The 24,744-nt window shown below is 37.2% G+C and overlaps 2 protein-coding genes across 2 annotated transcripts; one reads left to right on the plus strand and one right to left on the minus strand.

Moving 5' to 3' along the window:
• Positions 1–1,987: 1,987 nt before the first annotated feature.
• Positions 1,988–13,783, minus strand: LOC139716565 (uncharacterized). Its single transcript, XM_071628098.1, has 6 exons — positions 13,468–13,783; positions 10,633–10,755; positions 7,494–7,649; positions 6,402–6,569; positions 3,887–3,944; positions 1,988–2,205 (listed from the first exon to the last, which is right to left on the minus strand). The coding sequence occupies exons 1-6, from the start codon at positions 13,673–13,675 to the stop codon at positions 2,175–2,177; spliced, it is 744 nt and encodes a 247-aa protein (XP_071484199.1). The 5' UTR covers positions 13,676–13,783; the 3' UTR covers positions 1,988–2,174.
• Positions 13,784–17,708: 3,925 nt separating this feature from the next.
• LOC139716504 (uncharacterized) lies at positions 17,709–18,754 on the plus strand. Its single transcript, XM_071628046.1, has 2 exons — positions 17,709–18,062; positions 18,605–18,754. The coding sequence occupies exons 1-2, from the start codon at positions 17,709–17,711 to the stop codon at positions 18,752–18,754; spliced, it is 504 nt and encodes a 167-aa protein (XP_071484147.1).
• Positions 18,755–24,744: the final 5,990 nt, after the last annotated feature.

The raw sequence follows: 24,744 nt of genomic DNA on the forward strand, positions 1-24,744 counted from the left end.
AATTGAACATTTTGATCACACACGGACGCACACACGGCACACAGACATAGGGACACACACACGGACACACGGACACACACACGTACGGAGCCCGTTTCATAGTCCCCTGCTCGAACTCGTTCGGCGGGGACAAAAAAAAAGTTTTCTTAAAGTGAATATATCATACAGTGTATACAAAATGCATAGTCAATACAAGTATGTGTGTAGAATACGGTAGGTATTCTTTACATACATTATCAATTACCTTCAGGTAGTATTTCGCCACAGGCTTGTGAAAGTGTAAAATAGAGCCACTCTCTCTGCAGAGAAACTCCAATTTTAAGAACACTCAAATGAATGGATTGAAATGAATCAAACAGACGAGGAAAAAATACATGAAAACTGTAAAAATCATAAGGATTCGAACTGAACTCAGAGTTATCCTCTCACAAAATATCTGTGCATTTGTAACAATACACTTATACTCAAATCAAATGGTTATTCCATGTCTATAGCCTAAGCAAGTCTCCAATCACTTTTTCCCATAGAGTCATCTGTGTTTTTGATTTATCAATGAACCTCCCCCCCCAAAAAAAAAAAATGAAGAAGAAGGAAACAACCATGCTAGAACATCACAACTCCATGTACATTGTAGTCTGATTCGAAAAAGTCATTTTTTATCATAGTTAACTGTGTAACTTCAAAGAAGATTCCTGTGTTAATTAAAAACTTTTGGAGCAATGAATTTTCACACCATTCAATAAGCCTATAGGAGAGTTCAAGGTACACCACTCTTATTTCAAGATATCTTTCTTCTTTTTGTGTGTTTGGGGGGGGGGGGCGTCTTTAATATCCCTGTCCTTCCTTCTTGTTTGAGAATACCTAGTTCATTTCAGTCAACTCGAAGGAAACGTTGATTTTTCTCTTGAAAGTCAAATATCCCTTGAAATAATGTTGTGGTTTCATAACACGCAATATCTGAATGTTTTTCTTCAACCTTCTATAAGTAATACAGCTGAAACATAGATTTTAGTGGATTATTGTTATTTCTATCATTAGTACTATCATTACCATTATCATCATCATCATTAGTAGCGGTAGATGCAGTAGTAATATTTGCAGAAACATGTTTAAAATCTAGCTGCTTATTCCCTTTCAGATGAAAATGGAGGCCAGTCAAAGCGACAGATTCTAAAATGTTAATGACAAAGATACGTTTTCACTCGAGAGTCCATATCAGTATCGTCTTTTACGTCATCCGCACTCGCAGATCATGACGGAGAGGAGAAATGTCAGTGGGAAAATGTCATTCCATGGCAAAGAAGCTTAGTCATTCATTGAGTCCTTCTTTGTTACTTCTTTTTGCTTCATTTCTTGTGTTTCTTTTCTTGTCTTTTCCACCTCTCATTTGGTTGCCGACACTCTTTTTTTTTCCTGTTCTTCGACTCGATCTGGGAACGATTCTAGATGAACTTCAGCAGCTGCACATTTTCCAAAATGCTTTCCGTATGTTACTGAAGTGTATGGATTTTCCAATAGCGATCATGTCCATTTCGAATTCACTTATTCCTGCAGTCAGCAATCCATGTCGGCTTTACGCGTGGCAGCATATGATATCAAGAGCCCGCCTTCAAAAAGAAGAAAATTTAACAAAGATAAAGATAAAGACAAGGTGAGGAAGAATGAGAGTGTGAGAGGGAGGATGAAGATAAATAATATCTGCATCGGGAAAACAATGCAAGAGAAAAAAAAAAAAACGTCGATTCTATAGAATACAGTACATCAATTATGATATAGTCAAAAATAGTAAACGATTTCAGTGCGTTAATTGAAAACGCGTTGTGTGAAATTCCGTGTCCTTTTTATTAAATGTTCGACAGGTATTTTAATGTTGTGCTTGTCTATTTTACAATGTATTACACTTTGCCCTCTTCTGTTGAATGGATTTGATGAGGCCCAAAAGTGTAAGCTTCCGCAAACTATAGATCCACCTGCAATGGGCTTCTCTCCTCCTCTTCATTGACCGAAAGTTATATTCTGCCGTCTTGAGACAACTCCAAATGAACTTCAGCAGCTCTGTACTCCTCTCCACATCTTCTTCGTGGTTATCGTGTGTGTAATTTTCAACTGTGATCATGTCCTCCTCGGGAATATCTGGGAACATTTCCCGCGGATCACGCCCGTTCATGCCGGCTTTATGTGTAAAAACGTATTTCAACTTTTGACCTTAAAGATGGGAACGGAGAGGAGAGAGAGATAGAGATAAAAAGATGTGATATACTCAGTTCAACATACAGGAATGCACAGACATGATATTGCATTTTAAGATATATCTTAGAAAGAACACTGTAATAACATTGAAGAATCAGTGAAATATCGCATAAAAATTGACAAGCTGATTTTTTAACTTTGAATACAGATGCTGCATTCAAAGTATCAATCTTGAATAGCGATTTAATTTGGTATCTTTCATATTGACGTGTGTAATATCGCATGTTACATGAAGTGATTGTGTCACAAATGTCTCACAAATTTCTCGTAACTAGCTTGTATATTACAGTATAGTAAAGGTTCGTTTAGGTTACCAGTCGTGACTTCTTTAGTTATCAGTTCATAAAATTGTTTAAGACAGCTTTTCCATCTCCTTGTTTTTCCATGTATTTTACATTCTGCAGCATCATATAGTTTTTTTTTAAGGATATGTAGAACATAGAATAAATCCCATTAGCTCATAATTATGCTTGGTTAGCCGACATGTTATTTCCTTTCTAGCTAGTTTTGCCATCTTATAATTTTATCTACCACTTACAATATTGGTCTATATGTTTCATTCTTCTTCTTCTTTTGTCATTGCCACAAACACAGTATTTCCAGGATGTACGTATTATTGTCATGCAGACACGGAGTGAGGCAAATTTATTAGCGGAACTGGTCCTACATCAGTACTGATTACAACCTAAGAAGAAAATGTCAACATATGCATATGGGAATGTTTACCCAATATAGCATGTCGCTTAATACCACATATCTTTTCTACCTCCTTGGAAAAGTCTTTTAGAAAATTCTCCATGTCACTGGTAACATTTTCATTACTGTTTAAATGAAAGGAATATAAAGAATCAATAACAAATAGAAATCTGAAACAAATATTAATCACATGAAGGAACAATATATGTCTCACTGAATGGATGCGATCTGCAAATGAAATTGGTCAAATCAATAGGTCAGCCTGCATGTCTGCAAGTTTGTGTTTAGGGTTTCTTATAACACTTTGTGGGAGTGACCAAGTAAGTAGACAGGTGACCATGTTGCAGCTTATGGACCATACAATGTTAGCAGCTAATTACTTATCTGCATTTCGTACAGGTTGGCCTGAACATTTGACCGCTTTTATTGACAGATCTCATTCATTCAGTGAGACATTAATTGTACCTTCATGTGACACTCAAACTTGGAGAAAAAAAAAGCAATTTGTCATTGTTGACTTTAAAGTTCTATGTTCAATCATGCATGACATTTGTGAAGATAATTAGCTGCTTAAAACCAAAAGGTGCATACCCCTTATACCCCGCTTCGATTTACTCATCACAAATAGATTTTCGTGACGTTGGCGTTAGAGGGGGGGGGGGGGGGATATGTTGTGCGCATGCGCACATTTGCTTATAAAAATCGACCATGCTTGCGTCGTTGACTTTGCACGGCCTATTATTTTTTTCATCGGCTCACAAATTCACATCGCAAAGAGCGACTTGATGCAGTCATCTTTTGGGGGCTCCATTTTTACTTTGTTCAAGCTGCCAAAAGTGACAAAATTTGCAGGATGAAAGAAAAAATCTTTCCACATTTCCACTTATCGCGCGCACACACACAAATATTTTTGTGAAGTTCATGTGTACAATGGTCTTACCTTGCATCCGCAATGAATATTGGACAATGCATCCTTTCTTCACTTTCAACTTTGCTCTCTGAACAGGGAATAACAGAAAACAGTACACGTATGAGTCATTATAAAAATATGTACTAAAGAGTAATCACTATTGTATTCACTTCTTCCTCATACACCCACGCAGGTACGCAAATTATCCTCGTATCCTTCGTTATTCCAAAGGTTCGTTAATCCGAAAATGACAAAAGATTCGTTATCAACAAGGTTCGTCAGTCTAAAAATGACGTAAGGTTTGTTATTCCCAAGGTTCGTTAATCCGAAAATTAACACACACATACACACACACACACGCAAACTGACATATATTATATACGATGCATACAGGTACAATCAATGGCATATTACTGTTTCTACTGATTTTAATTCTGCAGTACGGTAACTTGGATTTCTTTGTGGGGATGACAGTGCTCACGGTTCGTGCCATATTGTGTGTTCATAATTACGTGTGTATATATTGAACGTGATACAGAAATGCCGTACAGGGAAGAAGTAACAGTATCCATTACGCACACGAAAAAAAAACAAGAGACCCGCGGGTCTAGCGCTCACCTGAGTATCGCAAGTTCACCTTTCACGCAGTCACTAACCTAAATTATTCACAGCTCTACCAAAATTTGACCAGGCATTCTCAAGTAGAAGATGAAAATGTACAATAAAGGCCCATTTTTTTTAAAGATTCCTTAATTTGGTGGGGATTGGGGCCCCATGGGGCCCTCTGGGTGGGGCATGGTGCCCATTTTGATAAATTGAGATCCTGACCCCCTAGGGATGCTACCTGCCAAGTTTGACAAAAATCCATCATGAGGTTTTCAGGAAGAAGATGAAAATGTACAATTCAGGCCCCCATTTGGACCCTTCCAACCACCCCCCCCCCCCTACCCAAGAGGGGCACCCCTGGATCTCCTATGAACAAACTTGAAACTACAGTCATTAATGTACTCACTCATAGTATAATCTCAGCTCTATAACTTCTGATTCTAGAGAAGATTTATAAAGATTCCTTCATTTGGGGGGTTTGGGACCCCTGGGGGCCCCCTGGGTGGGGCATGGTGCCCATTTTAACAAATTGAGATCCTAACCCCCTAGGGATGCTACCTGCCAAGTTTGGTGAAAATGGGTCATGGGGTTCTCAAGAAGACGATAAAAATGTACAATTTAGGCCCCATTAGGACCCCTCCTCACCCCCTCCCCTGGGTCCCAAGGGGGGCACCCCTGATTCTGCCATGAACAAACTTGAAACTACAGTCATCAATGTACTAACTCATAGTATTAACTAAGCACTATCACTTCTGGTTCTAGAGAAGAAGATTTTTGCAGAATCCTTAATTTTGGGGGGCTTGGGCCCCCTGAGGGCCCCCTGGGTGGGGCATGGTGCCCATTTTAACAAATTGAGTTCCTAACCCCCTAGGGATGCTACCTGCCAAGTTTGGTGAAAATGGGTCATGGGGTTCTCAAGAAGAAGATGAAAATGTACAATTTAGGCCCCATTAGAACCCTTCCCCACCCCCCTCCCCTGGGTCCCAAGGGGGGCACCCCTGATTCTGCCATGAACAAACTTGAAACTACAGTCATCAATGTACTAACTCATAGTATTAACTTAGCTCTATCACTTCTGGTTCTAGAGAAGAAGATTTTTACAGATTGCTTAATTTTGGGGGGTTTGGGCCCCCCTGGGGGCCCCCTGGGTGGGGCATGGTGCCCATTTTAACAAATTGAGTTCCTAACCCCCTAGGGATGCTACCTGCCAAGTTTGATGAAAATCGGTCTTGGGGTTTTCAAGAAGAAGATGAAAATGTAAAAAGTTTACGCACGACGCACGACGGACGACGGACGACGGACGACGGACGACGGACGACGGACGACGGACGACGCACGACGCACGACGGACGCTGGACGAAGGGCGATCGCAATAGCTCACTTGAGCCTTTGGCTCAGGTGAGCTAAAAATTACTTCTTTGATAAATGAGCGGTATTTCTAATTTATCTATTACACGTGTCACTGTGAAACACTTGAAAACACATACACACACACACACACACACACACACACACACACACACACACACACACACATTTATACCGCCAACACTATGCGTTCATCACAATTTCTTATTATTTTTATTTTTATCTTTATTTTCTTTTTTAATTAAGGGAACCCGGACGTCCCTGTTAAAGGAACGATATTTCTGATTGGGCTATCCTATCCGATTTTCCTGCTTGAGAACTTAGCATTTTCTATTTCTCTGACAGGCGTAGATATATGTTTGAGTGTACAACCATGAATGAGTAAAATTATGTAATATCTAAATATGACAAGAACATTCTGCTTTCAGAAAAAAAAATGTGGATGTACCATACAACACATCACTACATTTTTTCGACCTCCAGAAACTTCTACGCTAGTTTCGCGTCACAGAATTTCTGCGAAAGTAAACCAACATTAAATCAAAGAGATGATGGTGCAATACAAGCTTACTTATTTGATCCGTTAATTCAGAGTCAGCGAACGAGAAATCCTTCAAGCCTTTGTTGTCGAACAGCTTTATGTGGTCACTCAGGAGATAAGCTTTTCGTTGCTCTGTCCAACTGCCCCCCAACATTCCCCATTCGTTGTCACCTTCATCCGAATGTTTCTGGTAGTCACCTGCAAGTATTTATTAAGACTGATATTTGAGGGTCTACTGTGTAATGGTTCTCATCATTACTAACTCCACTCCTATAATCATGCATATGTAAATACGGCCTTTATTTTTGCCAAATCAGTCCGCCATGCAAGGAATGCATATAAACTGTTTACAGTGCCATATTGAATTTTAAAGTTTACCCGTTTCCCCAAGTAATGACAGAGATCAAAATCACGTACGGCGCTTGAAGTTGATATTTTGCCCATTGTTTTAAACGCATTGCACAACGCAAGGGGAGAACACATCATCAGGGGTCAACAAACATTATACAGCCGGCACTATTTGAGCAAATTGTTGATTCTCAAACACAAACTTTGGAAAACATATGATAAGCTTGTAATCTTAAGAGCACTTTTTTCACAGCTGAATGCTGTTGTGTTATCGTAATACATGGTTTATGACTATACACGGTTGACATGTCTTGTTTTAATCAAGGCTTCATTCGTAGCCCAATGTCTCTGCGTTCATGACAAGCATCTAAAAAAATCAAGCCAAATAAAATATCATAGTTATAAAAGCAAATTTTCAAGATATAACGAGTGAATCATGCTGCCGATATAACATTCATTAAGATTATCTTATTTCTAAATGAAACCATGCTAAATGAAAATTCATTGGTCATGGACATACTTGAAATAAAAACAAATCTTACTGAAAATGCCCATTGATATCAACGCCAATTCCTTACGTGTGCACCGTGTCGAACATAATCGAAGGCCTGTGGAGAAACACAGTGTAATTTCCTTTTTTCTCTTATTTTCATATTATGTTATTGTTGCATAGTAATGTGTTGCGATTTTTTAACGATTTATTCATGATACAGTAAAAACAAGCTATATATTATAAATATGGCCTGATGACATTTCTCACGAAAATGTCTATACCTGTATGGGCGAAGATGACCGAATTGACGAAGGCCGACTTGCCATGCGATATTACACCGACTAACTCGAGATTCACTGTGTCAATGGTGAGTTTTATGCCTGTTGCATCCCCGGGCTTGTAGGTTTTTATCTTTTTCCTCAGATCCTCCAACGACACTAGTTGGTGTAACGGTCAAGAAATTGATACAAAGGTGGGTTTAAAGTGACAAGATGATTATTGAGACGCGACGTGATGATGATATAGAATATGCCATTATCCCGTAAGCAACTTAAGATTCCATACATAATGGCCTTTAGTTCCCTAGAAGGTACAGCAATATTTCTATTATTTCCACAACTTTCTAAATTATGCAAACTTGATCACGGCATGTTTTCTTTTTTTTGTCTATCACAATTTATGTTTATTTGAAATCCTATTTAGACTCTACCAAGGGACTTGCGTGTCACATAAATGATTTAAATACACTTTTTTTTTTTGTTGACTTTTGATTGGTTTCAATTTACGTAGTCATATATTCTACATAAAAACAACAAAAACAGTAAAGTATAGATCTTTTTTTTAAAGCGGACGGGCGGTTTCAAGGGAGCAATGTGAAGTGTGCTTTCGGGCGGTTCGGTTACTAATGGGTTAAGTTGAATTTCCACACTATTAAGACATCAATCTTTTACCGTTTGATCCTGGACTGACAAATTGCTTCCGCCTGCCATCCTGTTTATGACATTAGCCTCGTTCCTATCATAACACACTGCTATTCCACAATTAGCCAATATGCTTTCTACACTTTAACGATGCAGTCATGACAAAAGCTGCTCCCAACTTTGGGCTCGACGACTCAGACCTGACAGAAATCAACAGTTTGTCGAATACAGGGCATTTTACAATAAACTTGAGTGCGTTTATATTACATAACTGTCAATATATATAACAGTAACTGAAACGGGCATAACGTTTAAGTATATTGATCACTATGAAGTGCGTTTGTACTGACATTTCAACTCCTATGATGACTTCGCATCCTTTCCATGTCTCCCCTGTCCTCCTTATCTTTCTTTATATTAATCCTTCTCAATTCTTCCTTTTTCTTTCTCTCGTTCTTTCTCTCGTTATTTATCTCTCTCTCTCTCTCTCTCTCTCTCTCTCTCATCACAAGTCAGCATCCTCGTGTTTGTTGGTTTGTTTGTGTGTGCGTGTTTGTTTGTGTGTTCGTGTTTGTTTGTATAGAAATGGGTGTATGTGTACGTGTTTCTGTTTTACCCTTGTTTGAGCCCATTCTACCTCCTGGTGTTATTAGTTCAGTTCAGTAATTAGTTACATCGTCCACGAGGAGACTGCAAAATACAGACTTGGCTTTTCAGCATGTCTCCTCCATTTCAACCAAAGTTAATTTTAATGCAGTATCGTCAGAAAACAATGCGCAATATTATCAATTCACAATAATGTTCTTTGTTATTACATTGTGTAAATATTGTGTTATGTGTATGTTAATGTTTTGTAGTGTTGGAAATGAAATAAAGTGACATTAGAATTATCACTGAAGGTGATTAATACCCCCGCCCCTAGTGTCGCTTTATAGAATGTCATGAGGACAATGACGTTAATACCAAGTTTGTGCACTTGTCAAATTGGAAACAGAATAATTTTAGTTTACTGTACAATTACAGAGTTGACACTGAGTTCCACAAGGTTTGGGTAAAAAGTGTGGTTACCATGGCAATGCATTGTCTGATACAAAACACAAGGGACATTTTGCATAACTACACTTAAAGACCATCATACACACCAAATTTGACCTTCATAGCTTGAATGGTTTATTTTGATACAAAAATGAGTGACTACCATGGCAACACATTAGTGTCTTGCAAAACTACACTTTTAGATCCTGATACATACTAAATTTGACTTTAATTGCTTGAATGATGGAAAACTTATTCGATCTGCAAGGCTTTGGTTAAATTGTGGTAACCATGGCAACGGTTGGTGTGATAAACACAAAAATTATGTGTTCCACATCTATACCTCAGGACCATAATGCCTACCAAATTTGGTTTCAATTGCTTGAAAACTGTGGAAGAAGTTCAATCCACAGGATTTAAAAAAAATGCGGTTACCACGGCAACGCATTGTCCGATACAAATACAAAGGACATTTTGCTAAACTACACTTAAAGAGCATCATACACACCAAATTTCACCTTCATAGATTAGATGGTCAATTTGATACAAAATGAGTGGTTACCATGGCAACATGTTTTTCTTATATCAACACATTGGTGTCTTGCATAACTACACCTCCCGATCATCATACATACTAAATTGACCTTAATTGCTTGAATGATGTGGAAGTTATTCAATCCACAAGGTTTTGGTAAAATTATGGTTAGCATGGCAACGCTTTGTCCGACAAACACAAAAATTATGTGTTTCACATCTATGCCTCAAGGCCATAATGCCTACCAAATTTGATTTCAATTGCTTCAAAACTGTGGAAGTTGTTTACTCCACAACATTTCGAAGAAAACATGCGGTTATCATGGCAACGCTTTGTCAAGTACAAACACAAAGAGTGTCTTGCATAACTATACCTATAGATCATCATAGATACCAATTTTGAAATTGATTGCTTAAATACTATGGAAGTTATTAAATCCACGAGGTTTTGGTAAAATTATGGTTACCATGGCAACGCATTGTCCGACAAACACACAAAAAACATGTCTTGCACATCTATACCTGAATATCATCATTTACCCTAAGTTTCATTTAAATTGCTTCAAAACTGATAGGAGTTCGCGACGCAAGATTTTGCAACAGACCGACCGACCGCCCGACCAGCATCGCGGTGATTCCTATATTCATACCCCCTTCACAGTATGTTTGGCGGGGGTATAATGAAGTACTGCTATTACATCAATTATGTGTTGATGGGATAGGGATTGTATTCCAAATATATGTTGATATGAAATTCTATGAATATGTCACCTTTACTCCGTTTCTCTTCATTCATCTTTGTTGGAGTTAATACGATGTTATCTTTGAAATATTGTTGTGTCTTTGTTGCTGACAGGAAACATGTAACACTTAATTGCAATCAGATTTAATACTTAATATCTACTCTAATATAGTATTTAATATAATATACCTTTATTTCGTCTCAACCTGCAGGAACCTTTCCGTTTAAACAGGAGAAAAAACAGGAGACCAAGGATGATTGCAGCAATCGGCAAAATGATACTGGCGATGATCGCGGCTATTTGAAATATTGCTGTTTATGCATGGGAGAAAAAAGAAATATGAAAAGAGATGAGCACTTCTCATTCACGTACAAACAACAATGGCATTTCCGAATTTTGCTGTCATATAGATGCCAGTGATTGATACACATTATTCCTTGTATGTGTCTATAATATGCGTGTGTCTATCCACCTTTTCGTGTGGCAACTCTTAATCACACAAAGTGTCATCATTGATGACCTTTAAAATCAGTCCACTAAGTTTTAAAGTTAGTCAGAAAAGACAGAATAAAACATGACAAGAATGACCACGAATATTTCGTTCAAAATTGACGCAAAGTAAGCATAAAGGAAGTTTCAAATTTGAAAAAAAAAATGCTAATTTTTGCATAACGGATCTTGAGCAGTTAATGTGAATATGTAAATGAGCGAGCTGATGATGTCATCACCTCACAGTTTTCTATTTATTGTGTACTAACAAAAAAAAAGATCATTTTTTTCTGTTATGAAACGCAAAACATAATGTTGTTCCCGCTACTTCTACATAATGATTAGAGTGCTATACCAGGATAAGAGATTGGGGCGTTTATGCGTAAAAAAAAAGACTATTTCACAAGTTTATGTACAAACTACATGGCAAGTTGTGAGATGGTGATATCATTAGATCACGATTTGCATATTCATCATTGACTCTTCAAGAACTGTTTTTCTAAAAAAAAAATAAACCTCACAATTTCATAACCTTTCTCATGTTTGTCCCGTTTTGATCAAATATTTGTAGTTGTGCCTGTAATGTTGTACTCTCTCTGTTTTAGACAAACTTTTGACATGTTTGCAGTTCTTCTTTAAGAGATGCAGTAACGTTCCAACTGGCTTTCATTATTCAACCAGCTGCCAGTCTTCTATTGATGTACACATGTATTCCACAGGAGCATCTGTGCCTTTGATGATCGCCGTCCTATGCCGCCATCTTTTGAGCAAACTGAAGATTCATCTTAACACTTGTTTGTAAAATTATCAAATAAATAGAACCTCACCTAATGATAGCATTTCAAACAAAAGCCAATCACACCTACAAATATTGGCAAACGTGTAAATCCGAGCTGTATGCATGGTATGTCACATGTTTGTCGTGAAAATGTCTGACATAATATAACACACTCCCAAAAAGCCGATTTTATCCGTTTCTCTTCAATCATTTTCGACAAATGAAACTGATACATCATGTTTTTCAAGTCTAGTTCGTTGCGAATTAGTATTTCAGAGTAGTATCCAAACAGGTCATTATCGAGTAATTTTGCTTTTCATTTCAGCAATGTTTGCACAATTTCCATTTGCGCATCCCGTGTCTCTACTATTACTGTATCTATACCGGTCATCGTTTATGAGAGTCACGGGATGGCGTAAAGTAATTACCATCCTGACGACATACAGAGTAGCTGGTTGTCATGCTACGAGACATGAATAAATCAAATGTTGTCTTTCTATCTGTGCGGCAGATAACACGTATACTTCAAACATCTTTGAGTTGTGGCACTGAATCTAGCATCGAAGGAAAAACAAACCGTTGTGACTCAGTCCCTTAAAACTCCTTAATTTGTTAATCAGGTCAAAGAGTTTTCAGAAGTTTTACCAAAACTCGCACAGAATGCAAAAGAGGCTGGGAGTGTCATACTTCCACACGTTTTCACCAAACAAGAGATGTTGGTCTCAGCCACAGACGCACATTAAAGGCGATGACGTCAACACTTTAAAACTTTCCAATTAGTATGTATTACAAAAAAAAATGATAAAAAGATGTCATACAGGTTTAGTCCCTCTCAAAACTGTCCCCATCAAGATCATTATAACAGGCTATAAACATGATAAATCTGCGAAATGTAATGCGAAGAATAGATACTACTGCTTTGTTTTGTTTTCATTTTTGTTTCATTTTAGTGCATGAAAGGAAACTTTAGTGAAATTTGTGTACTGGATAATGGGAGACTATTAGTGAGGTGAGGAATCCCCACACATTTCCGTTTGAGCATTACGTGGTCATGACGAGCACTGGTGGTTTTGACCAATGTAGATCAAAATATCAATTGCAATCTCACGCAAGGTATCGTATTCACTGAACAATATATAATTTTTATACCAAATTTGAGACAATTTCTCCCAAAGTGTATTTGCCTGTGACACTTTACACAAGTGCAGTGAATTATCCAAAGTGGAACTCTACTCCATATTCTGCTTGACTACGGAAATAAATGGGTAAAACTGGCGTAAATAGAAATAAATGAGATGTGCATGAACTTTATGGTTTTTTTTTTTCGTGTTAAAAAAGAAACAAACATTACAACTGTTCACATTATCGTGTTGAGCCAATTACAGACATGGTACAGTGTAATAATGTCCTGAAATCTCAGGTCTATTATTATTCTCGTTCTAACAATTTTCAACTTGATATCCCTTTTTGTCAATGAAATGATAATAATAATAACCTTTTCAATCCAGTATCCTGCAGTTGCGATGAGGAGTCAGAATTTGCGAGGAGAGGTAAAAAGTAGTGAAAGGGGTATATTTCATCAACATTACATTCTCTTTCAACCACTTGAAAAATTGTTAGATAATCACGTTATCGTCCAATCGATACTTTGTATCAAGTTATCGATGTGACTGTCATTTGAGTGTTGGAAAAAATTCAAATTTAGGTAACTTTCTCATGTTTTGTTTTCACTATTATCAAGGAAATCAAGTTTTACCTGATTTCACGTTCACTGTTATCGTTGCATTTGCAATACCCTGAACAGCTTCTCCGCTGGCACTGCACGTAAATGTTTCGCTGCTACTTTCGGAACTCATTGACACGTTTGCATAGACGGTTTGGTCGCTGGTACCATCCTCATGATGTGTCTTAAAGGACGTCGTCAGGAGCGTGAGATTTGAGTTCCCCACTGCTGTCATTGACATGGTGACGTTTGGTTTGGCCCCGCCTACTGTGCACGAGAGCTGGAATTCCCGGCTGTTCACCCCCTTGGTACATTGCTTATCTCCGTGACATTTGTCAAAACTAGGACCGCTCCCATAGGCTGTTGGATCAACCGCATAAGGATTAAACATCATGGAATGTTGGTTTGATTTGGTTTGTTTACGCATTTTTTTCTCCAGATGCAATAACGAATGAAAACAAAGTGACAGATTATGCAAAAAAAAGGAGAGTATAACATACAAATCAATACATGACATATGAATTTTAAACAACATCAGTCTATAACACATTATGAATCAAAACATCATGCTATTTTTTTAAAGGCATACTCTATTGAGGATTCTATGAACAAGGGAGAAATATATACAGAGGGGCGTCATCATAAGTAGAGCTTGACGAGGATGAGGCCCTATCACGAATATATTACAACATAATAAACCTACACATTTATAACTCTTTATACCCTATCACGAATATATTACAACACCAATAAACCTACACATATAACTCTTTATATAACAAACTAAAAAAACAAGCAACAAGAAAAGAAAAACAGTGACTAAGTGCTTTGAAGAACCGAAAGAAAAAGAAAAGCACGCGGCACCATTGTCTACTGGTAAATAAAAGTGCAGGTGTGTGCATGTGACAGTGCGTTGTGTGTGTAGGTGACAGTGCGAGAGAGACACACAGTGTAAATGCTAATATACGCATATTTTACGTGTAATGTATATAATCATGCGCTTGATTGAAGGATGCAATATGCAAATAAATACCCCTGTAAAGCCATTATCAAAGAAAAGGAAAGGAGAGAATTGAAGAAATCAGATAACATTAATCTTTGTATGGTTCAGGGCTGACTAAGACTTGAAAAAAGGAAAATCAATATATAAATCAAAGACAACTAGCAGGAAACATATTTCGATATTTCGATTTGGATAATCTGCAACCACGGGAAATTTACTGTCTGTATTAATAAGGTGAACAATCTTGTGTCAGTAACCAATATTTCTTTCTTTTTTTAAATAGAAATGAATGTTTTAAACAAAGTTTATTTGCTGTTTTGACTTGTCATTGTATAATCCTTTTCATTCATAATATAAATGATAATAATTTATAACATATGCGCATTGCTGTCCCATATGCTACGATTATAATTTGTTGTGGAGTCCCATCTTTTGATTTATGTTTTTCACAATGACAAGGGGTGCCAATAAAAATAAATGCTCTCAGTTTCAGATCACCTTGTCCATCTCTCTCTCTCTCTCTCTCTCTTACTATCAAATGCATCTTTTTTATACGAGATATTTAATTTTATTGTTGATAGAGAAATGAAATAAAGTTTAATGAGGTACATAAGCATAGTACTTCAACAGCAAACGCATACCATTTACAGTAAGCGCTGTCGAGTTCTTCCAACTCCTTGAGTCGTATGCGAAAGCCTCACATCTAAGTGTAGTCTCATCTAGGACAATGTAGGACGTTAACGTTCTGTATTGTGAGGGTGAACGCGTTGTCCATGTTGAATTTGCCACTGTTGTGAGAGGGATAACTGAAGACCCCGTCTGTATAACTCGCCACCACCTCCATACTAGATTCATTGACCCATTGGACCCGATAGGATGTGTAAGGAAGCCCACATGGCAGTGAAGTGGTCTCCCCTTTCCAAACTGTCAATCTGGGTGCTGTCTGCACTTGGAAATCTGGTTTGGTTCAAAAGGGAAAACATCAGATGAATGCATCTTTTTTTACTTCTGTGTTATTATTTGTATGGACCACCACAATGCCCATCTGTGATTACAGAGAAAGAACCGAAACATTACACATACCCGCTCAAAGACATTCATTACAATACATTGAATGTAAGTATCATGCCCCCCCAAAAACACACACACACACACACACACACACACACACACACCTAACACAGAGGTGCATGAAGGGAAATGCAAACCATTTTGTATGCGTAAAAATGTGGATAGGTCCTTTTAAAAATATGCCGTCAGAGTTACATTTTTTGATTTGCAATTTACACTTTTTGTTGTTGTTCCTGTGTATTTTTTTCAGTTTGTGATATTACATTTATTGCTAAGGACATCCATTTATATGTGGACATGTGCAAGAATAGATTGTATGTTGATTTTCTCAGTTTTCCACATTCAATGGCTATGGGGCAGACTTCCTAGGTAGATGCATGGTATTAATGCATGTGAATATATGTGTATAAATAAAGCCCTCTTTTATAACGTCCCAGTCAAATTGTGAAAAAAAGAAAATAACAGAATGTTATCTGGGGGAAAAGCTCCGATAAGTCACACAACGGCATGTTTTTGCAAACAATAATTGTGATATGAGACAGGGTAGGCATTTTTTTAAAATTCCACAAACAAATACGTGGCTCATTATAATCCATTAAAGTCAGAATTACTTAAACTCTTTATTGACCGGATTACTTTTTAACTTTTGTCTTTTTGATTAAAATTGTCACATAGCAAGAAGGATTTTCCTTTTGAAGTGATCTATAAATTACTCTGGTATATATGTACACACACAGACACACAGACACACACACATATATACATATATATATACACTTGTATATATATATATATATATATATATATATATATATATATATATATATATATTATGTATATACATTCGTTCTATTTGTTGTTCATATTTCATGTGAAGTAAACATTCGCCTTCTATCCACTCCAGTATTGTAGTTACGTTTCGACATCAAACCTCGTAAGGCTATCATCTAAAGGCCACCACAAACTATAAAAGACTTTCGGTCGCACTACTGACTGACTTTGGATCCGAAATGAATTACAAGAGCCTCAGAATAACAACGCTCGTTATTTCAGATCCAAAGTCCGTCAGTCGTGCGTCCGAAAATTGTATCGTGTGCAGTGGCCTTTAGGATGTCACTGTAGTCGTGTGCATACAGATCGCCAATGGTGAATAGCAGCGTAAACGGCCAATCAGAGGATTGTACACCATGAAATGGAATTGGAGGTGAAGACGGTGAGCTTCAACCAATGGATGTTAGTCTCCATCCCCACGAATTTTAGAGTAACATTTTCAAAGAGTCCTTCGTAATCAAATGAAAACATGTCGGAGTAGAGAAAAAAAAAAACTTGAAATGATAACAGTGAATCTAGCAAGCAAGCTTACCCGGAGAAAAGGAAACATTATAAACACATGAGAAATTTTAGGAAGTCGCCGTATTGAAGTTTAGGCATAATATATATGAAAAAAATATAAAGGCAATTGTCAAATCCTTCAAAAGAACTTACCACGGACAGTGACCATAGTACTATTGGCGTGGAGCTCCGCTTTGTAGTTTGAGACGCGACAGATGTAATTTCCGGCGACGTTAAAATCGACAGATTGTTTGAATACCAGACTGTAGTTTTGGCTTACTAGTATGTCCACAGAACCGTCGTCAAACCTTGTTCCACTGTTTTGCCCATTGTACCACACTATCAAATCCTCCGCCGTGTCGACAGTAGCACCTGTGACGGAGACAGCGACAGGAGAGCAAAATCTCAGCCTTACGTCAGAGAGAGTTATAGGTCCTAAATACTTCGCAGAAGGATTACTTTTGAAAAAATACGTTCGCAAATCATTGAATGCAGAAATATCAGTGGTACACATTACAGTAAAATTTGAGGAAAAAACTTTCAAAAGTTATAAAGCGTTAAAGTTTGGTTAAATCTAAGGTTCGTTAAGATGAAAATGAGACAAATGCGTTTGGCTGACAAAAAAAAAAATCCTTTGGGCGCTTTCTCATTCTTTCTTCAAAGGCAGATGAAATTATATTTTTGTCGTGCATGAAGAATATGGTGAGGGGCTCTTGTCTCTTTTTGCTCACCTGAAACCATTCAATATTGACTATTGCAATTCGGGAAGCAGCAGAGTCGTCAAATCCGAGAGAAACAGAAGTTTCCTGAAGAGCCTCAAAGACCTTTCCTCCTATCTACTGGCGCTATGCTTGATTAGCGTCTAACCATGAAGGCTCATGTGAACAAATTATGCAGTTCAGCAATAGGGATTCTCCGTGAAATTGGCAACATTCGGCTCTACCTAACTACTACGGAAAGGCTCGTGCATGCGTTCGTGACGTCGAGGCTCGACTCCTGCAATGCTGTGCTTGTGAACTTACCGGAAACCGAGATCAAGAGACTACAACCGGTACAGAATGTAGCTGCCAGAATAGTAACCAAGGCCCGCAAGCAGCAGCACACCACACCTCTGCTTTCAACTCTCCACTGGCTGCCAATTTACCTCCGCATTGAGTTTAGAATGCTCCTTCCGGTCTTCAAGTCTTTAAATGGTAGCACCCCTTCGTACATTTCTGAACTCGTAAGGATAATACCCTCACCAGAAACCTTCGATCAACTCAGCTGCATTAATTGTCAATAGCTTCGAGAATTCACTAAAACTTACCTTTTTCGCACTGTTATACTCTATAATTTTCTGTAGATTAAGTTTTGTTTGCTGTTTTGTTTATTCATAATGTTATGAATGTGAAGCGCATAGAGACTTATGCTTGTATTATGCGCTATTGAAGTTACTATTATTGATATTATTATTATCATTATTATCATTATTATTATTATTATCATTATTATCATCATTATCATCATCATGATCACCATCATCACTATTGTGATCTATAGATATAACAGTATAGAGTCGAGTTCCTGTTTTGGAGTTCCATGGGGATGATTTCGTGATGATGAGATCATCTTTGGAAGAGACTTTTCTAACTCGGACAGGCATTTCTCTCAATATTTTGCTCCATATCTAAGATTTTTATTTGGGTCAGACTTGGATTCAACTGTCTTTTTCATTTCATCAAACCTCAAGTTGATAGCTGTGATGTCATCTGATATTTTGTCCAGCTTCACGGCGAGGAAGTTCTTTCAGACATGAATGCCTTTTTGCTCCCGGTGAGGAGGCGTCCTGATGGAGCGGTTCTCCCTGAGTTTCTCTTAACCATTATGGTAACGGATGTACCTTGCTTTGGTACTGCCATCGTGGCTGAGGATTGACTTCGAAAAAAGATTGAGCTTATGATGTTAACATGTTAAAAAAAAAGCTGTCCAAAATGCCTAGAGGAGCTATTCCGAAAGCATTTCTTCCAAACTAGTATTGAAAAGTGTGACCGGTGGTACATACAGGACTAGTGTGTAGGCCTACATGAGCAAAGGATGTGTGGAAAAGGGCATCATGGGCGTTGGTTGAAGAGTTAAACTTGTTACATGTCGACACCCATCGGCTACCCGCTCACCACACATACGCATACACATGCACATAACACACAAACACTGTTTTGTGAAAAATAAGTCGCATGCCATACCTCTCCAATTTACACAATGGTTATCACCAATCACGGACAGTGATAATAAGCATTGATGAACTGAGCAATGAATAGAATTATTATAATAATTTTTGCTGTCGTCATTCATTATTACCATCATCACTACCATCGACATCATTTTTATTTTTATCAATATGCTGATTAGGATTGTTTTTTATTAGAATTTTTTTTTATTATTACTATTACCTTTCTTCCAATATACTGCGATTGGTTCACCCCTGAATAAACAGGGAAGACTGACCATTTGCTGCCCTTCCCAGAAAGCAGCACGAGGGTTCGTCCACACGACGTCTTCCGGTACAATTTGAGATCTTACTTGGTCGAGACCTGCCACAAAGTTAAACATGTTAGAAGAGAATTTCTGCTTAGAGAGAGATTTTAAAAGGACAAAATCCCATCCCAAATCGTGCATTTAACATTATACGTTACGGCTATGCGACTATGGCGGCGGCTGAAGGAGAGTACATGAATCTATGTCTAATACAGATGTACAGATAGAACTAATATAGCTTAGCTGAAATATCAAACTACCAGCAAGATTATTTATAACTGGCGACACACGTAGAGGAATAAACGGGTCTGCGCTGGGTCGATTGCGTTTGAGGATAAAGGGAAGGCCAAAAAAGCTGCAAAGGGTGGAGCCCGAAATGCAAAGGAAAAAAAAATGATATGGACATGTTTAACAAAAAAAAAGGGGGACCGGTGCGCTCATGCCTGGATCAGCCACTGGACATATAAAATGTAAAGAGTACAGTTCGTCCTTCTGTTTTTAGAGCTGGGAATTTGATAACGTTTGACATCATCGGCGGATGATATATAATTACAAATGAACATTAGACACACACACAAACACCTAAGTGTCACATGTTTGTTGCTGATAATGCCAATCTAACAGAAATCTTAATTCCGAACTGACAGATTCCACTCGCTATTACTACAGGCGAAAGTGAAAGCAAATAATATCTGAAGTTGGGATTTACCAACAACGGGTGCAAAAGCTGGATATAAGAGAGCTGTGAACAATGCATCGTGCAAACTCAACAAAAAAACTTCAAAATTCAAGTTAAAGTTCAAGTTCAAACTTATTTCGTTTTCCCACAATAAAATGATAATATACAAACGCATACATCTCAGTTTCTTCAGTGAAGGTAATAATATAATGCACGTAGATTTTGTATAGAGTAAACAGCAGCAATAATGAAACCCTCCAGTAACGATACATTGTGGGTGCCGAGGTAATGAAAGAAAAATATCAATGTGCACTGTGTGAAAAATTCAGGCAATTCCAGTAATGTGGACCAGTGCAAAGTCCTTCATAAAGTTAGTTTTCCTGGGATCTTATCTCAAGTTGTAATTACTTTTACAAAGAAGCATTAAAAAAGACTCACCCGCACGCTAACAACAGAGAGTTACCACGAGCAGAAAGATAATATAGGGAAACGTAAACGATCAGGTCTTTGACAGGCCTAATCGTAGGGTCCATGATACAACTTTCTACTACATAGAAACACACATTACGACATGATGTTCACGTTCAACAGATTCCGCAGCATATAGTGGGAGGCTGTCGTTCATTATTTGCTTACCAAAATATACGACAGCTGTGACGACCAGGGAAATGATTCCTGTAGACCCCATAACTGGAGAGAAGTTCGAGTACTGTGTTTTGAAGACTGATGTCCAGTCTTAGGTGTACCTTTGGTTTACGAGCAGAACCTTTAACTCGCCTGTTTCAATCACAGGTATTACGATAACGGATGATAGCGAGGTATGAGTGCATGCAACTATCCTGACACGTAAATAATAACATTTTATGCGAGTCATTAGGTCACGGGACGTTCATCACGGGGATTCCCAAAAATCCCAAAATGTAATCCCTAATCAAAGCCACAGCTTTTGCTATTCTTCCCCCTGTCTTTCTATCTGTTTGTATGTCTGTCTTTCTATCTTTATAGGAATCTGAATAAATTTCATTCTTAAATGGTAAAATGAAGAAATTCACAAGGCAACAAAAATTCTGGCTTGTCTGTCTGTTCAAACAAACCTAGCATTTATTACACTGAGCAGATGTGCGGTCTGTTTTACAAATTAGTAGTAGGCCCTATTACACATTACACACAGTACATAATGAAGTTAATTGTATTAAATGACAAAGTTACATTATTTCATGCTCGTATTCACTCACCGACCTCATCTCCTTTGAATGATTTACACGTCGATATTTGTCACCACGATGAGAATGCAAATTCGTCTACCAAGCAAGCACATCGTATACTTTTTTCAACTCTTACATCATGACTATATTGATTGAAAAAAATCCGTTTTTTTAACATATTCAACTCATCCATCCTCTTATCTCTTAATTATCCTATTTGTGCAACAACAACAAAAAATCTTTCAAAGGTAATTGTATGTGTGTTGGTTTGTCCATAGTATGAACGTGTGTATCAATCAAGATATATTTGTTATTTAAATTACTTACCTAATATCTGCATTCTGTACATTCTTTCTTTATACATCGTTACGTTTATATATTAGAGGACAAATGGATAATGGGAAGGAGAGTCTTTTTTGTTTCAGTTCGTAATTGAAAATTACTTCCTCCATGGACTTTGATACTATGCATATTTTGTAGTCATGATGACGTAAGTATAATGCATTTCATTTGTTTGTTTTGTGGTTTTGTTTTGTTATTTTTGTTCGTTTTTGGCTTTGCAACGCCCATTCAATACTCATACATCTATTTTCTTAAATCAATTTCCCTCAATTGTATATCTATGATCTTATTGATCAAGAGTTGCCTCTTCATCGATGGAATAAACCTTTACAGGATAGTTCGTATTCCTTTTCATGTTTTGTATCGCCATGTAGGCTATTTTTATCACTTTCACTTCTTCAACAACATATGCAGAGATTTAAACTCTGGACATGATAATCCCCCTCCATTTACTGCAGCTCCGTTATTTTGTTTCAATAAATGATAGAAAAACGTCGTTATTGTTAAGCTACATATTATCATGAATATGCGCACATATGCATGTATATAACACACATTTAGAGATCACTTTTCTAGCGTTCCCGAACTTCTAAGCTGGATGTGGTGCAGAGTATACATTTATGACCACGCATTAAAAAAGCGAAGGAAATCTCGTCTGAATATACGGTGCTACAAGGTGATCTGAGATACGCTGACTTCATTTGCTGAAGCGAATGTATATTCAATAGTTTCTTCGAATGCACTGTCATTTACATTTGTACTTGAAAACGGGAATTAAGATGTCCATTTCTCGTAACGGGAAATGGTTCCCTCGTCAGTTAATTTTTGTATACAACGATGTTTTTTTATTTTTTCTATTTATAAGTTGACTGATTGAACATAGTTATTACATTCTCATATCAAATGTGACCCTGCACCGCAAAACAAACAAAAAGTCGCCAGACATGAATATTTAGTTAGACATATTCTGAAAGAGCAGACTTTAAGCTTTAAAATGATGTATAACTCAAATCAAATGGACTCTCCTAACCTATCTAAATATTGAAAATAAAGCACAAACTCAGGAAAAGTGTGAACTGAGAAAAGAGGCTCTGAAGTACAGTGTTTATTCAAGCGCTTAATCTTTACCAAACCGTGCTGGCTGTGCGATGAATGGGACAAAAAACAGGAAGTTATCCACCAGAGTAGCAACAATGAAGGGATTATCAGATTAAACTGAAATTTAGCATGCCTCATTAACACATTCTGTCCATAATTAATGCCAACTTTCAAAGCAGTAGCACTATCCTTTCAAAAGTTATTAGAGTTGAAAGTTAAGAGTGTGGACAAGGTTTTTCAGAAATGAAAAAGGGATTCTAAAGACACACCTAATCACACTATTCTACCAAAAATGTTCGAGATAAACTGCTAAAAAAAAACACACTTTCCTGCCCGTTTTATGATACTAAATTTTAGCATAATGTAAAAGAAGACCCGCTCTTTCAGAAAATATGAAAAAGTCACGTTCGGCTAGATTGACCCATTTCACTTTAATATTGTCAGTCCTCACGCAAAATCAGTGTGTGCGACTTTATGTTCGTTTTGAGGTGCAAGGTCACAAATATTCTCAGATTACAATGAAATAATCTTAACGAGCACAAAAACCCCAAATTGACAGAACTCCATTTGTCATTGAAATTTTCAGATAATTATGAAATAAAACTGAACGTAAATTTAGTAAAGTCACAAATGACATAAGTGCACATACAGGAGGACAATAAAATAAAAAATAACAACACAGAATCTTAAGAACGGAGGAGTAAAGAAAAACAACTTTCTCACGAAAGCATCTTTAATCATTGTTATTAAGTTTACGTCAGCAATTGGATTTCAAACCCACATGCACACACATATACACACATGATACATAACTAATGTATGTTGTATAATATTTAGCTATAACTTTCGAATGTGCGACTGAATATTTAACAAGATTTCAGCACAATGACAATGTGGATATGATAACATGGTTCACACAAACACCGGGCTTGCACTTTTCACAAATAAAGTGAACATAGCAAGAATGAAACACAATAGGCAACGAGTAATAATAATATGATAAAACGAGAAGAACGTTTCTTTCTTTCTCTCTCTCTCTCTCTCGCTGTCTCTCTCTTTGATAATGATTACAAGGGGTGTTTCATCAATTTAGTCAGCGCTGACAAGTTGTCCGTCTCTGACAATTTCAGCAAAATCCTTGGTTTTGATTGGCTGGGATGCTCTGGTCACTGACTGTTACTATGGTGATTGTCAGAGACTGACACCTTGTCAGCGCTGACTAACTTGATGAAACACCCCCTGGTTGTAAAGTAACCGAATATAAAAGGTAGTGGATATAGGGAGGGCTAAATATCGCAATTTAATAACAAACGCTGGAGAAAAAACCCATGGTTTGTGGGTGTGTTTGTTTTGGGGGGCCTATAAAAGGTACATGTACACTGAGAAAAAGAATGAAGGAAACACATTTTCAAGTTCCTTTTTTTGCATTTTTAAATGTAGATAAAATGTATTATATCACCTGGGAGGTTAATACAAAAAGGACATTTTACGCATGAGTGAACACAGTCGTTCTTGTCCGACAAAGCACAAAAGTAAAGATTGTAGAAATTGACATTTTGTCATTTGTTGCCATTCATAGGGAGTAAACCGTAAATGTGATAGAATGGGTAGAATTTCTTTATTTCATTTTTGAATTTACGAATCTAAAAACGCATGAGACAAAAAGGAAAAACCAAGTACTATTTACAATTTTCCTAATTTGAAATGACATTTCAAATTTCTACCATTTTTGTTAGCATTGCTTTTTTTCCGATGTCATGTGAGTTTCGAAGTTGACATAAGATTCTTCATTTTCCCCCAGTGCTTTAGACTTTGCTTTTTAAACTTTGAGGGCTACAAAGGCATTATAGAGAATATACAGTTGTAGTATTATTTTTGCAAAGTTATTCCTGTTTTTATTGTGTTAAATTTGTCTTTTGTTTTCATTGTTATGTGGAAGAACACTTGCGCATAAATGACAACTTGTTTACTTTCGCAATTTTCACTTTTGTGCCTTGGAAGAGAAAAACGAATGTATTCACTCATGCGTAATTTCTTATCCATTTTATTGACCTACCAGGTTGATA

The sequence above is a fragment of the Diadema antillarum genome, unplaced genomic scaffold (assembly GCF_040938485.1).
Source record: "Diadema antillarum isolate AM-2024a unplaced genomic scaffold, OU_Dant_1.0 scf00000066, whole genome shotgun sequence".
NCBI lineage: Eukaryota > Metazoa > Echinodermata > Echinoidea > Diadematoida > Diadematidae > Diadema > Diadema antillarum.